General features: G+C 41.9%; 2 protein-coding genes across 2 annotated transcripts; both read left to right on the forward strand.

The window, feature by feature from the left end:
- Window positions 1-683: 683 nt before the first annotated feature.
- On the forward strand, window positions 684-10868 carry LOC124692616. The gene is made up of 10 exons (XM_047226025.1): window positions 684-1990; window positions 3266-3745; window positions 3830-4131; window positions 5910-6644; window positions 6728-7006; window positions 7233-7394; window positions 7483-8412; window positions 8501-8716; window positions 9296-9556; window positions 10240-10868. Exons 1-10 carry the CDS (start codon window positions 700-702, stop codon window positions 10567-10569), a joined length of 4986 nt encoding a protein of 1661 aa, XP_047081981.1. The 5' UTR covers window positions 684-699; the 3' UTR covers window positions 10570-10868.
- Window positions 10869-13919: 3051 nt separating this feature from the next.
- Window positions 13920-16472, forward strand: LOC124687723 (H/ACA ribonucleoprotein complex non-core subunit NAF1-like). The gene is made up of 3 exons (XM_047221475.1): window positions 13920-14423; window positions 14774-14851; window positions 15282-16472. Exons 1-3 carry the CDS (start codon window positions 13920-13922, stop codon window positions 16470-16472), a joined length of 1773 nt encoding a protein of 590 aa, XP_047077431.1.
- The last annotated feature ends 1294 nt before the right edge of the window (window positions 16473-17766 follow it).

A 17766-nucleotide genomic window follows, 5' to 3' on the forward strand; every position in this document is an offset into this window, starting at 1 on the left:
ATGAGGATGTGTGATGCGCTGGCAACCAGGAGGACGCGCGGCGCCGAATCGTCCGAGTGATGCGAAGTATTTTCCTTTTAAGAGATATACTTTAGTGATTAGTACATTAAATACATTAATACCGCCTCCTTGCCATAAACACTAAATACATCAATACCGCCTCCTTGCCATAATATAGCGCACACTGATTTTCGTGAAAATTAAAGTGCACTAATTTTGACTAACTTTATAATATTTATATCTACAATACCAAAATGTATGACATATTAAAATATACTTCATGATGTTTCTAGTGGTATTGATTTGATATTCTAGACAGTTTTATTTTTTGTGTGTAAATTTCATCAAACTTTACGCGGTTTGATTTTGAAAAAACCTTATACACTTATATTATTTTGGCATAGAGGAAGTGTATCGTACATTAAATACTATATATTTAAAAATATTAAATTATTATGCTTATCAAGAAAGAACAAAAGATTTATATTGCATTCGATTTCTTTTTCCATTAATGAGCAGTGGTAGTATAATCGTGCATAGGCTCGACAATAGTGGTATACATTAAAATGGAAATGGAAAAGCACAGCCAGGCCATTCCCTTCCTCCTCCTCACCTTCCCTGCCCGAGCGAGAGGCGAGACCAAGGAAAAAAAAGAGAGAGAAAAACATCTCGGGAAACCAAACGAAAAATCCCCAATCCATGAAGCCCACCACTGTGTCGCCTCCCGCCGCCGCCGCCGCGGCTGCGGCGGCCACCGACGACCCCTCTTCATCGCACTCCGACGCCGCCTCGGCCACTTTTTCCGTCGAGCGCCGCGGCGATGCCTCCGCCTCCTGCCGATGGACCCTCCCGGACTTCCCCCGCACCCGCGCCCGCACCTTCTACAGCCGCTACTTCGAGGTCGGCGGCTTCGACTGCCGCCTCCTCATCTACCCGCGCGGCGACGTCCATGCCCTCCCGGGCCACCTCTCCCTCTACCTCCAGGTCCTCGACCCAAAAACCCCATCTTCCTCCTCCTCCTCCACCACCACCACCTCATCCTCCAAATGGGACTGCTTCCTCAGCTACCGCCTCTCCATCCTCCACCCCTCCGACAACGCCAAGTCCCTGGCGCGCGATTCCTGGCACCGTTTCTCCTCCAAGAAACGCTCGCACGGATGGTCCGACTTCGCGCCCTCCGCCACCGCCTCCTACCTCCTGCCGCCGCACGATTCCCTTGTCATTGCCGCCGACATATCCGTCCTATCGGAGACCGCCTCCTTCACCGAAGCAGACGGCCGCTTCACCTGGAAGGTGTCCAACTTTGGCATCTTCAGGGAGATGATCCGCACACAGAAGATCACGAGCCCCCCATTCTTCCCCGCCGCGGCCGCTGCCGGTGGGAGTGACTCCGGGCTACGGATCAGTGTCTACCAGAGCAATGTATCTGGTGCAGAACATTTGTCGGTGTGCCTGGAGGGCAAGGAGCCTGTGGCTCAGGCAACCACCGTGTCATCAGCATCAGCATTGGCGTCAACCAGCGCAGGGAGTGGCGTGCTGGATGACCGTGGCTGCTGGTGTCTTTTCCGTGTTTCTATCCTCAACCAGAATCCTGGGGGGAACCACATCCATAAGGATTCGTATGGGCGGTTTGCGGCAGACAGTGCCAGCCTTGGCTGGGGGGATTACCTGAAGATGGATGAGTTCTTGGCTGCTGATGGGGGGTACCTGCTTGATGGGGCTGTGGTGTTCACTGCCTCCGTGCATGTCATCAAGGAATCAAACTCATTCACTCGTAGCTTACCGCTGGTGCCGGGCGTTAGTGCTGCTGCTGGTGGAAGATCTGGGACTAGGAAGTCCGATGGACACTTTGGGAAGTTTGTGTGGAGGATCGACAACTTCACACGATTGAAGGAGCTGCTCAAGAAGCGCAAGATCACGGGTTTATGCATCAAGAGCAGACGCTTTCAGGTCGGGAATCGGGACTGCCGCCTTATTGTCTATCCACGGGGTAAGTAAAATGCCCTCTCAAGATTCATCTCCTAGTTTCAGCATCAAATTTACAGAGTTTTCTGACATATAGTACTGCTTAAAACGTGATAACCAAACCTGTAAGTAATATTGACGCCTAAATGACTTGATCAGAACCCTCACATGCCAAATAGGCTGATGTTTCTTAACTGTTTGGAACCAACTATAGGTCATGTGTGGTCTTTGATGCAGATTCGATTGTGAAAGTGGGAAATTAAATCCATGTAAATGTAGAAAACAACTGCCTGTTTCGAGTTTTACTGTGCTGTATTTGAAATAAATGGGAACTTCACCAGAAAATACATGCCCGTGCTTCTTATTTAGATATAATATAGATACTAGTAGTTTCAGCATCAACTTTATGGAGTTTGCTGACATATAGTGCTTCAAATGTGATAACCTAGCCTGGAATATTGATTCCTGAATGATTTGATCAGAACTGTCACATGCCATATAGGCTGATTTTTTCTCAACTGTTTGGAACAAACTATAGGTGATGTGTGGTCTTTGTTGCAATTTAGATCTTTAGACCCTCAATTTTGCACCTGCAATCCCTTCTCGGTTGACGCACCTTGTTGGCCCACATATTATAGCATGCTCTATATCCATGTTTCTTTTTTCATGATTTTTCCCCGAGGTGCCCCAACCAACAAGGAGGTTGCAGCCACAATCACCTACTGGGCGAATTTATAAAAACTCTACTCTCATATCCATTCCTGATTCTCATCTTGACCATTCAAGGTCCGTGCTTGTGAGGTCTCCATTCACCTATGTAAATTAATTAGAGCTGTTAAATCATGAGCGAAATGCATATATTTTGTCTGAAAGGCTATATAATGAAGTTCATTTATGCTGTGAGTTGATCCTAAAGTAATCATAAGTATATCAAACTGAAGTAATTAAAGCATTTGACTTTTTGAGTGCAATCTGGCTTACCAGTGCAGTTGGAACTTGGAATCCATGGCACTACTTCCGTCAATGTTGAAATCACCCTTATAGGTTAAGTTTGGAGTTTGGTTGGTTCAGTCGCTGTACACATATTAATAAACGTTGCCGTGTACACATTTGTATGCAGAATATAAAAGTACCATTTTTAAATTTGTATGCCACATTTCAGTTCTCTACTTATTTATCCTTGTGAACTTAATGGTCTAGTTACATTAAAATCACTGCTAGTTTCAAATTTATGTAACTGCAGTATCAGAATGTATGTACTAACTTCATCAGTTGGTTCTCTTAATGTTGCTGCAATCAGGGCAGTCTCAACCACCATGCCATCTCTCAGTGTTTTTGGAAGTGACAGATCCCCGAAGCACTAGTGGTGAATGGACCTGCTTTGTGAGCCATAGATTGTCTGTTATCAATCAGAAAGTGGAGGAGAAGTCAATCATGAAAGAGTCTCAAAATCGTTACTCTAAGTCAGCGAAGGATTGGGGCTGGCGTGAATTTCTGACATTAACTAGCCTCTTTGACCAGGATGCTGGTTTTCTTGTACAGGACACTGTTGTGTTCTCTGCAGAGGTTCTCATATTGAAGGAAACTGCAACTATGCAAGAGCTTAGTGATGAAATTTCTGAAATAGGCAGTTCAAGTTCTGGATGTCAGATTGATACTTTGCCAAAGCATCCTTCATTCACGTGGAAGGTGGAAAATTTCTTGTCCTTTAAGGAGATTATGGAGACAAGAAAAATTTTCAGTAAATATTTTCAGGCTGGTGGTTGTGAGCTGCGGATAGGTAAATGAAGTTTATTTTTCATGCCTTGTAACTTATATTTTCTTGTGTATTTTCATATCTGTGCTTACATAACACAACCTGCAGGTGTATATGAGTCATTTGATACAATCTGCATATATCTGGAGAGTGATCAGCCATCTGGAGTTGATCCTGACAAGAACTTTTGGGTACATTATAAGATGGCTATACTCAACCAGAAGAATTCCGTAAAAACCGTTTGCAAAGAATCGTCAATCTGCACAAAAACATGGAACAATTCAGTTCTCCAGTTTATGAAGGTTTCAGATATTCTGGATACTGAAGCTGGCTTTCTTGTCCGTGACACTGTTGTCTTTGTTTGTGAGATCATAGACTGCTGTCCATGGTTTGACTTCTCTGATCTTGAGGTGAGGTTAGGTTTTGCTAATCTTTCACGTGGCTTGTCTATTTGTGCTTGTTCTGCACATCTGTAGGACAATCTTGTAATAATGTTTCCAAATCTCATGGTTATATATTTGAACTACCTTGATGAGACAGTGTATGCAAACTGTTAAAAGGCTGTAGTTATAAGAACCAAAGGTACATCTTAAATGTAGTTGTGCAGCATATGGTATATCCTTTATGAAGGCACACAAGAAGAAACAATTAAGAATTAGAAGTCCTAGACTACTCTTATTTGGCGATGTAGGCCACTTCCAATTAGGTTTTGTTTTTGTAATATTTAGGATTAAAATGAATTGGTTGTACCAATCACTGACTAACTGTAAAAAGTTCATAAAATATTCAGAGCAATCTAAGTATTGCATTCCACAGTTCAAGTGTGCTTTGAATTACTCAAATTACAGATTCACCATATGCTGCACAACTACATTTAAGATGTAGTTGTGCAGCATATGGTATATCCTTTATGAAGGCACACAAGAAGAAATAATTATGAATTAGAAGTCCTAGACTACTCATATTTAGGATTAAAGTGAATTGGTTGTATCAATCACTGACTAACTGTTAAGCCTGGTGAATCTGTAATTTGAGTAATTCAAAGCACACTTGAACTGTGGAATGCAATACTTAGATTGTTCTGAATATTTTATGAACTTTTGAGACCAGTGCTTTAGCAATTAGCAAGTACTCCCTCCGTCCCAAAGTGTAAGGCCACCACGCATTTTGAGGTAGAACTTTGACCAACAAAATACGCCCTCCATTTCAATGAATAAGGCGACCTCATTTTTCGTGTTTTTTCTTTGACCAAAAATTACTCTAAATATATAAAGATTGTTGGTATAAAATTAATATCATTAGAAAGTGATTTTCAATACGAATCCAACAGTACTAATTATGTACATTATAATCAAGATTTTGTTGCTCAACTTTTTTTGGTCAAAGTTTGTCTTGGAATACGTGTGTGCCTTATTCATTGAAACGGAGGTAGTATGAGTTATCATCAAAAGTATACCATTGGATTCATATTTGAAAGGTGTACCCAACAATATATTTTTGGTGTCATATAAGCTATGTTTTATTGGTCAAAGTTTTGGCTCGAAATACGAAGTGGCCTTACATATAAAAACGGAGGAAGTATTGTTAATAGTACTTATAGTTCATGAGTTGCAAGAGCATGCCAATTATAACAGTAGAGCTAACAAATATGCTTTTTTTTTTCAAGCACTCCAGTTAGGTATACGTGATAAATTTTAACCCTGATTAGATTACTGTTAGCTATAAACTTAGCTCTCATACGTGTACATCCATCCAATAGCAAGCCTCAACATGAAATGTATTCTTGATTTCGCAGTTATAAATCCTAACTATGGTCTGTAACTCTGTACGTGTCATATCTGGTCAACTGTTGGTTTGACGCACATGCATATTCCGTAATTTTACTCAAGCAACTGCATATTCTATATTTCTTTATCTTTTTTGAGGTTCTGTTCAGACAATTAGTGAATGTTGAGTACATGACGGTTGCTTTCTTCTTACCTCTAAAGGAACTTATCATGGATAGCGTAACATTTATCTACGAGTCGCAGTTATAATTGTTCACATGCTCTTCAAGTCCAGTCCTATATTACAGTTTGATGCAAGCCCTGTCGTGGTTCAGACCATATTTTTCAACTGATATTCAGATTCTCTATATGGTAGAAACTATGGTTTGCATATAGTAATCCCCAATTAATTTTTCTGGCAGGTATTTGCCTCAGATGATGACCAGGATGAGTTGTCAACAGATCCTGATGAACTTATCGAGTCTGAATACAGTGATGATATGAGTGGAGATGAAGAGGATATGTTCCGAAATCTCCTCTCACGAGCTGGATTTTCTCTTACATATGGAGACAACAATACTCAGCCACAGGTTACCTTAAGAGAGAAAATTTTGACCGATGCTAGTGCAATTGCTGGATTTCTTACTGGGCTGCGTGTTTATCTGGATAATCCAGCAAAAGTGAAGCGCATGCTTGTTCCTACCAAAGTACCCACCAAGGGTAGTGGAAAGAAAGATTCTTCGAAGTGCGATTCAAGCTCCACAAGTCTGATAAATTTGTTGATGGGTGTGAGCGTTTTGAAGCAGGCTATCATTGATTTGCTTCTAGATATAATGGTTGAGTGTTGCCAACCTTCAGATGAAAGATCATCATATGGTTCCTCCTCAGAAAGCTCTAAAACTGCTCCCGATTCAAATGGGGCTAGCTCTCCACCAGGGCTCATCATTGTTGAAGGGGAACTAACAGAATGTGCATGCAGAAATCAGTATGAAACGGCTGAATCTAATACTGATAGTTCTAGGCATAATCTAGCATTACAAAATACAGAGTTGAGTGCAAAGGAGATGGCTGCCAAGATTCTAGAGCAGGCCAGTTTTCCTTCAGAGACACCTGCCAATTATTTGCCTGGGGATGGAAGTTCTGACCAGGCTTCTCCGGTATGATTTGAGATTCCTATCATATAAAGCCTCATTTTCATATTTTATTTCACCTATAGGCTAACTTGCTGATCTTTTTTCAGACAAAATGGCCAGACCAATCAGAGGAACTTTTAGGATTAATTGTTAATTCGTTGAAGGCACTGGACTGTGCTGTCCCACACGGATGCCCTGAACCAAGAAAGCGGCCTAAGTCTGTCCAGAAAGTTGCACTTGTACTAGAGAAAGCTCCAAAAAAGCTTCAACCAGATTTGATTGCCCTTGTACCAAAGTTGGTTGATGGTTCAGAACACTCACTTGCTGCTTGTGCACTTCTAGATCATCTTCAAAAGGCAGATGCTGAGCCGTCACTGAGGTTACTGGTAAGTTTGACCTTTTGAACAACTGTTTCTTATTTGCCTAATTTAATTATCGTGAAGTAACCTAATATTTCTACTACTTTGGGTGAACATATGTCTGAATTGTCTAAATTTATTATGATCTTATTTTCGTATTTGGAGATAGCCTCATAAATAATATAGCAGGTTAGTAATGTGCAAGTCAGTTAGTGATGCATATTTTGACTCCTTTTTTTTTCTATCATGTCAGGTTTTTGGCGCCCTATCCGAATTAGAGTTCGATGGTGATGTCTGGAAACGGGCATCTTTTCATGCACTGGAATTGTTGTCTGATTCAAATGATGAGCCTCTTGTAGCAGCCATTACCTATGTTCTCAAGGCAGCATCGCAGTGCCAGCATATTGCTCAAGCTGTATGTTAACCGTCGATAAACCTATTGTTACTATTTATGTTTCTACAATCTTTTCATACTACTAAGTCCACTTACTTTTTTCCCCAAGGTTAAAGCTGTCCGGTGGAGATTAAAACGTTTGGGTACTGAAGTTCCATCTTGCGTGCTTGATTTTTTGTCTAAAACAGTGCACAGCTGGCCAGATGTAGCTGACGCATTATTGAAGGATATAGGTTCTGACCCTGAACCTGATAGCAGTTGTCTCTCATCGCCCTGTAGCACTTGTACCAAAGATGGGCTTTCTACTGAAGGGATGCCTTCTTGGCAAGAGCAGGCTGTACACGGAAGCAACCATCTATCAGATGTTTTTGTACTGATAGAAATGTTATCAATACCTGGATCGTTTGTTGAAGTTGCACAGGTTTTGGAAAGGGCATTATTGCAAGGGGCCTTTGGGCTACAGTTAGTAGCCATGGTGTTGGAAAGACGGCATTCTCACAGGTTAAGTTCAAAGTCTGGTGCTGTGGTGTATGATTTACAGGACAAACAAGCTTTGTCAGGTGGGCAGTTTGAATACTCGCCCATCCAAGAAGGTGATTTCACTTCAGTCCTTGCACTTGGTGAGGTATTGTCTCTATCTAGCGAAACGAGGGTCCAAGACTTCGTGCGGATGCTTTATGCCATCATGTTTAAGATCTATGCCGAGGATCATTATAGATACAGAATTCTGAAGGGTCTTGTTGATCGGGCAACAAATACTTCAGATAACTGCCGAGAAGTTGACATAGATATGGAAGTCTTGGTATTTCTTGTTAAGGAGGAGTTTGGAATTGCTAGACCTGTTTTAAGCATGATGCGTGAAGCTGCTGAAGTTGCTCAGGCAGATCGTGCTAATCTGTGGCACCAAATATGTGCTACTGAGGATGAGAATATTCGTTTGCACGAGGAGATGGACATGGAGCAAACTAAATTTACCAATGAAAGAGCTGTATTAGCCCAACGGCTAACTGAGTCTGAGGCAACCACAGGACATCTAAGGGTATTTCCTTGTCATTATTTAGCTACTGATCCACCTTTCTTGTTTGTTTCTTACCTTACACATTTTGTTTATTTTATAATTCTTGTAGTCTGAACTAAAAGCTGAGAGGGATCGTTGTATACAAGAGAAGAAAGAACTGTCCAAGCAGATGCGGGAGATTGAGAAACAGATGGAATGGGTGCGATCAGAGAAAGATGAGCAAATTGCAAAGCTATCTGCTGATAGGAAGAATCTTCATGATCGTGTTCATGAAGCAGAGACGCAGCTATCACAGTTTAAAGCACGGAAACGCGAAGAACTAAAGGTAAGAGTTATTGTAAAAAACCATACAGTCATGTTCGTTGAACTTTTGATGTTTCTCTTAATCACTATATAACTTGATAGTGATGCTAATTTGTGAAAATATGCGATTTGATCTTATTCTTGTGGCAATTCCATATTTGAGTTTTTTTGTGTGGCATATATGTTGAATATACTTCAATCGTTTGCCATCTTTATCCTATTATTTTAAAATATATAACTTAAACACCTAGACCTTGATATTGAAGTTTATGCCCTCTGAGTTGAAGAAGATAAAACCCATATCTTAGATGTTCATAATTTACCATGCATTTTTTTCTTATCTGTGTAGAGTATATATTGTAGGTAGTGAGATAAGTGATAAGTTAGTTTTCAGCCTGCCTTGGCGGTTAACTCGCACTGGCATACCGCCTTAGTATTTTTTTTTTCTAATTTCAAGATTATTTGAAGCAAAGCCATCTTGGTTTTTTTTTTTGGTATGTACTATTAACTATTTGAATGTTGCCTTATGATACCCTTGGAAATTTAATTGAGAAGAACAATATTGATGTTTTACGGTTTACATCTTTCTTGTATGCTGTAGAAAGTAACATTGGAGAAGAACACATTGGCAGAGAGGCTGAAGATAGCTGAAGCTTCAAAGAAACGATTTGATGATGAATTAAAACGGCATGCTGCTGAAATACAGGCTCGCGAAGAGATTAGAAAATCACTTGATGCTGAAGTAAGAAGGCTGAAACATAAAGTTGGACAAACGGAGGGAGAGAAGAAAGAAAAAGAAGATCAAATTGCTCGTTGCGAAGCTTACATTGATGGAATGGAGTCAAAACTGCAAGTTTGCCAGGTTTGCTCTTGCAAAATTTATGTTACCAAAATTACTGATTATTTCATTATTTCCAATATACTTGTGAGGTGAAGCTACTAAATATCTCAATGTGCTGCTCTGCTAGCAAAAACTTGTCATACAATGGGGATGGTTTCCATATGATACTGTCATAAGAAGGCAAGGGTAGAAATATAAGTAACATGTAAAACTGTTGTTAGAAAGTAATCATCCTAAACTGAAACTGTAACCATGCATATATAAAATTAGGAGGCTCTTCTCTGGTGTCATTAAAACAAAGTAGACAAGGGTAGAATAACTAACATACAGAATCATTTTAGAAAGTAATCATCTTGAAACTTAATTATCTAAATTGTATCCATTTGGGCCCTACTGTTTTCTGGTTTCTAGTTCTGAATATCTTAAACTATTTTTGTTTCCATTTCTGATAAGTTTTACCTATAGTTGCATGTTTAGAAAATTACTGTGATCCTGAGATGGGAAAGATAAGAGTAATGAGCCGCATACCAACTAAGAAAGTTTGCAAGCCAAGGTTAAACGTGGCAAACTGGTGCACTGAAACAAACACCTATATCATTACTGTGCAACTTATATTGCATTTGTCCTGACCATTTATTTGTCATTTTAGAAGTTTTGCATCGGAACCTACTGCATATTGTATTTACTATTATATCTTGTTGCAGCAATATATTCGCACCCTGGAAACATCACTCCAAGAAGAGATGGCCCGGCATGCCCCACTGTATGGTGTCGGCGTGGAGGCTTTATCGCTGGAGGAGCTTGAAACGCTTGCAAACATCCATGAGCAGAGTTTAAGACAGATCCATGTTATTCGGCAAAGGAAGGGAAGCAGCCATCTCTTGAGTGTCTCTGGCTTATTCCCCTCGCCTTCACTGGCTGTTGGCCCGCCTTCCTCAGTGATCCACACGTCCTCCATAGCACCTAATGGAGTGGGTACTCATGGAAACGGGCACAGGAGCAACACAATGGGTCCCTGGTTCAATCAAACCTAACTCTTAAGATGCAGCTGCAAGCGGAAGATCCAAAGATGTCCATTTTGTGCATTGGTTCGATAGGTCACATTTTGCCTGGCTGTATTCACCAGCTGCCGAGCAATCTGGCGTTGCGTGGTAGCCTTTTTGTTCTTGCCTTTCCATTTGTCTTCTCCCTTTGTATCCTGAAGTGGTAGTGCCGTCGGCTCGAGATGTCATGGGTGCCGTGCTAGGTGTTCCATGTGAAATAAGATGTAATAACAGGAGACCTGATGGAACTATCAGTTGCAAGTGGAGAGCTATGGAAATGGTTGATATCACCCATTGCTTGATTATTTCTAGAAGCATTGGGATTCTTCCTTCATTTGAAAAGTTGCAACATGAGAAAGTGTTTCATGCTCGTGTCTCTATTGTTAGATCTGCTGTAGTGTTGGACTGTAGTGTTGGACCTGGTAGACACACATTGGCACTAGCTGTACATTTCCATTTTGCTGAATTGTCAACTCACAGTTGCCTTAAAAAAATATCGGAAGTTCTGGTCGACCGTCATAGACTTCAGGTCTGTTTTCAGCGTACAGAGAATGATCATATTGTGGTGGGAATCTAAGTGTGTCGCAGAATCAGCCGTACTGGTATTTTCGCACCCCTATTGGGAACTCAACACACAGTCACTAAGCTCCCTGTACTTTGGAAACTCGAACACGGTCCTATAGCTATCTTTGGTCTCGATATTTCCAATATTTATAGGAAAAATGGCACCCTAGGGCAGATTTGAGTCATACCAAGTATTATGACGAAATCCCTCAATGTGTGTACAAACGAAACAACAACAAAATTAATGCTACAAAAGAGTGTTGAAATATTTTTTTTTCCTAGACTGATTTGCAATAAAAAATCGGATAAGGTGTTTTTGCACCCAAGAGCAGATGCTCCTGTTTATTAAAATGATTTTTAGACGCACTATAAAATGTCAAACAATTTTGACAAAAATGCCGCGCGTACATCTCAACGTTCCATGTGCTTGCGAAGTAGTTTCACAAAAAAATGATATTGTCTGTGTCAGGTGTAAAAAGTATAAAATTCGGTGCTAAAAGTAGCTCTTAATGAGACATTTCTTCATCTTTTTTACACAATACACAATAAATGTTGCTTTTCACGAAAATTGGCGTGCACACATAAAATATCGACATGTATGTGCGAAATTTATGTCCGTTTTTAAAACATTTTAAAATATTTTTTCAAGTGGCAGGAGCATATGCACCCACTATCAAAAGTGTATTTCCGCAAAAAATCGCCATCAAGTTCAACAAAAGCCACAAATCGATCACAACAAAAAACATATGTTTGCAGCAGTAAAAAACGTGGTTAAATTAAGCAAAAAAATTTCGCTTAGAGTAATTTGCAACAAAAAACACCTACTATTTCAATAAAAATTAGAAACAAATACAATAGAAAAAACACGTGTTTGCAACATTTTGCAAAAAACATGTGGTTGTAAAAAATCCGAGGAAACACACAAACTTTTGTCAACGCCTAGAAAACCAAACATATGATGTGTGATTTCTCAACAAAAGTCATCTAAATTTGTTGGAAGCACGTATGCAACATCAAAAAATCCGGGGCAAGCACAAACTTGTAGCAAACACCAAGAAAATCTTGCAACATCCTACGTGTGTTTTCTCAACAAAACTCAAACGAGTTTACTACAAATTTAAAGCATGTATGTAACATAAAAAAAATCCAAGAAATAGTTTTTTAGCAAAAGTCGGAAACCTATCAACGTCTCGAGACCTAGCAATCCACAAAAACAAATATTTATTCATTACAAAAACATTGAAGTAATACCAAATGAATAGGCATATCAAACTGGCCCATGTAGACACATCATGAATAACACTAGGGTAGATACATTAAGGAGAAAGTTTGATGTCTCGTTGGCACTCCACCCCTTCATCCCACGAGACAAGAGACAAGCGACGACACCTCTCCCTCCCCAATTCTTCATCTGCGTGAGTGATAGTCCCCTCTTCCTCCGCTTGTCGCTCCAGCGACAGGAGGGAGAGGGGAGTTCGTTCCTCTGTTCTGGTTTAGTTTTCTGGTTAGGGTTTGTTCATTGTGGTGCACCATTAGGATGGTGGGACGGGCGAATAAATCTGCCTTAGCTCTACTCCCACACTAGCGCTGACCTTCACTGATGCGTCTCGTAGTTGATGTCATTGTGTGCTTGTTGATCTTTCAGATCGGCGGCTTGGTCTTCTCGTCTTTTGTTAGATCCGGCGAGATCTGTTTCTCAGCATGTCGTTAGCGTCCGTCGTTATCCACAACGATGCTAGGGTCAGGGCGAGGTGGATGCTCTAGGGCGAGGATGTAGGTCCAGAGGTGGTGGATTTGTCGTTATTCCTCGACTTCGTCGAAGAGATGTGGTGGATTTGTCGTTATTCCTCGACTTCGTCGAAGAGATGTGGCGGATCTAGCACGGGCCTGTTCATCGATAACAAAGCCTCGTTGGCGATGGTGCTCTTTTGGATCTGAAAATGGTTGAGGCTCAATATCTCTTCCAACGTGCGTCTAGACAAAGTTGTAGGTTGATGGCGACCACTGGCTTTTGGGAGTGCAGAAAAACTTAAAAATAGTTTTTTGCAAAGTGTTCAGTACACTTATTTCCTCCTGGTTCGTTGACGGACCATAGAGACTTGGGGATCATTTGATTCATAGGACAGGAAATCATAGAAATAGAAAAAGTATAGATTGAAATGTCATGGCTACTTCAATCATATAGGAAGATGAAGTGTGTTTGATTGTAGCAAAGAAAATTTTCCATGAGATATAACCTCATGTTTTTTCTATAGGATTTACACTACAAATTTCTTATAGGATTTGTTCCTATGAATCAAACAACATGTGTAGGAAGTTAAGTGGAAAAAAGTCTGGCTATTAATCCTAGTGTCCGCCCAACAGCTAAGATCTCCAACGGGCAGTCAATCTGAGACGCTCCATTGTAAACATTCCTGGCTCTCCTAAACAAGCGACTGCATTGTAGATGCCCTTACAGAGTACGGGTGCTTCGTCAGCAACCTCGCGCCGTCAGATCATGTGCTGGAAAATCAGGACGGTTCTTGCGCGCTGCAGCGAGCGGCTCTTTTTTCACCGTCAGATTGAGATCGAGTGGCCAGGGCACAGTAAAACCCTAGCCCAAAACCCACATAGCCCGCGGTCGCGCACCCTTTGGCCTCGAGCCCCACGCGACAACCCTCGCCCCGTCGCCGTAGACGCTCCCCGCGCCGCCGGCGCCCCCCGTTCGCCTTCGCAGCTATCAGTACGGCGTTCGCCTCGGCCAAACCTTCTTGCTATCGCCCTCTGTATTCCGCAGTATGGCGGATGTCGTTTATGCTGTGATGGATTCCGAGGTCTCCGTGGAAGAGGAGGTGGAAGGTGGAGGAGTCAGGGGGGAGGACCAGAGCAAGGCCGAAGCTGTTGTTCGTGCTGAGATGAATCCCGAGGTGGAAGTTGGAGGGAGTGATGGGAAGGAGGAGAGCAAGGACGCGGCGTCTGTTGACGCGGAGAGGAATTCTGAGGCCTCGGTGCAAGAGGAAAAGGAAGATGGAGGAAGCAAGGGAGAGGTGGAGAGTAGCGAGGACGAGGAGGAAGATGGGGAATCGAGTGAGGCTTCTTCGAGTAGTGAGGAGGAGGAGGGGTCAAGTGAGGCCTCGTCGAGCAGTGATGAGGAAGAGCAGATAGCCAAGAAGCATGGCGGCGTTGGTGACATGGCGGCCCTCATCCAAGAGGGTGAACTGATGGTTGGGATCAATGATGATGACGATGAGGAGGAGGACGAAACATTGACGAGCCATACCAACTCCAAACATGAAGTAGAGGTACTGAGCTGCATCTTTTTTCATATATAGTAGAATTATGAATCATTTTTCTAGTAAGTTACAACTTGTTTTCTAATTAGTACAATTGACTTTGCAATCAAAATCTGTTAGATGATTAATAAAGTTTTCAGTAGAAAGTTGTAGAAGTTTATGCTTGGTTATCGGGTTGTGCGTATTGGTGACAAACTATTGTGTGTTGCTACAACATCTATGCTCAATTGCTAAAATTCATATATTATATAATTGCTACAAGTGTATACCTAGGGTGCAAACCCAATATTATGTTTTGATTTTGTAAAATAAGTTGTTGGTATGTCTTTTCTCATGTGGATATATCATATGTCTTTCAGGTCCTTCCTCCGGTGCCAAAGATCGAAATCCAGCTGGAACCACATCATAAGGCACTCCCAGTGGGAACAATTTCATCTGTAAGTCTTGTATTGAACTTGACTTTTCATCTAAACGTTTGCTGTCATTTATAAAAAATCTTATCAGCACTTCTTTTATATTTAACATCTGTTTAAGATTCAGGTGTTGAAAGCTGTAGATTCTTTGCATATAAGAGCTAGAAATCTACTGAACTTGTATCCACTGATATAAACTTGACTATATTAGTAGTAAATTCTGAAATTTATAAGTGTAATGGTGGTTATATATTTCCATTATTGCATTTATCATTTTAATAAAAAATTATGGAGTTTTGTTGTAGTATACTTCTCTATTGTGGTGCTTGTGATTTTTTGTGAATAATCTGTGCTTCTCATTTAGTCCTAGACTGATGAAGTACACATGATATTTTTATCTTTCTTAGTGTATTTTCTATGCGACCCATGTGTTGACTGCTTGCTTTCCATCCAGATCATGGGTGAAAGAGTGATTGTTGAAGGGTCCGTGCAACACAATCCCCTGAATGAGGGTTCCATACTCTGGATAACGGAAAGCAGGAAACCACTTGGTATTGTTGAGGAGTTATTTGGTCCAGTAAAAAACCCATATTATCTCGTCCGGTATAACTCGGTGGAAGAAGTTCCCGCTGGGATCAGTGCAGGAACTGCGGTCTCATTTGTTACAGAGTTTGCAGATCATATCTTGAATGTAAAGGAGCTGTACACTAAAGGCTACGATGAATCAGGAGATCATGTTGAGGATGAAACAGATGATCCTGAATTCTCTGATGACGAGAAGGAGGCCGAGTACAAAAGATCATTACGGATGGCAAAAAGGCAGACTGATAGGCAATTTGAGTCCAAGAAACGTTCTGGTAATAAGAGGAAGCAGCCTAGGGATGCTGGATTCCATAAGGATATGCCACCTAGGATCCACAATTTACAGACACCAGGTCATCAATCGAAGCATCGTTTTCAGCGCTCAGACTTGGCTGCTTCTGCTAACAACTCAGCAAGTTTGTTAGGTCCTCGAAACATTTCTACAAGTCTACCAATAATGGCGCCATCAGTCTCAGTGAATCCTGCTATGGCATCAGCTGTTCAGTTTGCAGACCAGAAAGGTGGTGGCTTCCCTAATCCATCACAGCAGTTCTTACCGCAGCAGCCAAATTTGAATTGGCCTGGTGGGTTTCCGTCTCCCTTGTACCCGGACATGGGGATTAATGGAGCTGCTTTTGCAGCTAATATTATGCAGAACATACTCAGCGCAGCCAATCAATACCAGCAAAATTATCAGAATCAGAGTTTTGGTGGTTTCCCGAATGGAATGCCCATGGCCCCAACACAGTTTATGCCGCAGAGCAGAATGCCTGCAAATCCAATGCCGTTTGGTGGACCGCCAGTAAATCCTCCATTTGGTCCAGCATCTGAATTTGGTATGGGGCAAGCGAACCCTTATAATGTTCAGCACTTGGCCGGCAACCAGGGGCAGATGCCTCCTGGGTTGCCCAACACACAAGGATATGGGAGTCTGCCACTATCGCATGGAGATGGAGGTCAGTACCCTATGCAATTCAGTTCTGGGCAGTTTAATCATGGTAACCCGCAAAACCAAGGAGGCCGGCATTCCCTGGGGAGAGGTGGTGGGGGGAATCACAAATAGGTTAACGGACAGGCTTTGCATTTTTCTTCTTTACAGAAAGAAGTTCAATTCAGACTTCATAGCTACGTAAGTCTCCTGATGAATGTAGTGTTTACTCATGTCCTACTTTCTGGTTCTATGATTAGTCTATGCGGCTATGTCAGTGCATAAGGTTTCCCATTATTTACTCCTGGAGAAGATTTTGTGTCATTGCACATCTCCGTATTATCTCATGACACAGAGACGGGGAGGATAACCTTTTATGTGAAAAATATGAAACTTTGAAAAGATGCCTTTCTTACGCAAGTTTGTAGTACTACCCCAGAAGGTCTTTAATGTGCCATTCTCCTTTCCCCCTTTTCAGGTTTCTTAGGGCCACTTCTTTTGGGCTTAAGCTTATGGGAAGCTGGCTTATGGGTTCCGGTGGGGAGAAACTCCGGTGGAGAGAAGCTTCTAGAAATTGTTGTTTCCCTTCTTTTGAGCTTGTGAAATATGGGCTTAATTTCTATGTTGAGTTGTACAAAGTCTCTAATGCCCCTAAACTTTGTGCTCAATTTAATAGATACTGTTGCTAAACAAAATTACAATATAAAGACAGTCTATATAGTAGAGTATAATTGTGCAATCTCATTAGTGTGCGCAAAAAGAAAGCAAATTGATTCTTAACAACCCCAGTGTCAACTGACTCTCTATCTGAAATTTGATAGTGGTGAATTTTGTTTTACGAGGTCCACAAAACAAATCTGAAGTAACAAACAATAGCAGTAGCAAGCACAAGTATTAGCACCGAAAGCTAAGCACCATCACAGGACGCGACGGATCTGTTGCTCAGGAGGCAGCGGGTTAGGGTGATGGCGCCGACCAGAGGAGCAACTACGCGCCGGCGGGCTCAGGCACGAGGGTGCTAGGCGTTGGGATGGGTCCCTGCTGTACGTGGAGAGGTTGAGCAGCGGCGGATGCAGGGGAGCAACGTAGGAGCGGCATCCGCGGAGGCGGGGGAGCGGCGAAGGTCCGGCGGTGCGGAGCGGCGAGCAACCCTAGATCGCCATGTCCAGGATGCGGGAGTCATTTTTTATGGCCGAAGCGTTATCTCGAGGAGTGGCATTTTGTTGTGAATAGAACTGAAATCGGGGACAGATCAATACGGCGTTTCAGGTTTCTAAGCGAGAAGCTCGGGAAACTGCTCCGACTCAGTTTCTGCAATTGCACTAACCAGCGGCTTCGCGGTCAAAATAAGCGATTCGTGGCCTCGAAGCCGTCCGGGAAGCCCAAAAGAAGTCAGCCTTAGAGCTTACCGTTACAGATACATGGCTTC

This window comes from Lolium rigidum, chromosome 2 (assembly GCF_022539505.1).
Source record: "Lolium rigidum isolate FL_2022 chromosome 2, APGP_CSIRO_Lrig_0.1, whole genome shotgun sequence".
NCBI classification, from domain to species: domain Eukaryota; kingdom Viridiplantae; phylum Streptophyta; class Magnoliopsida; order Poales; family Poaceae; genus Lolium; species Lolium rigidum.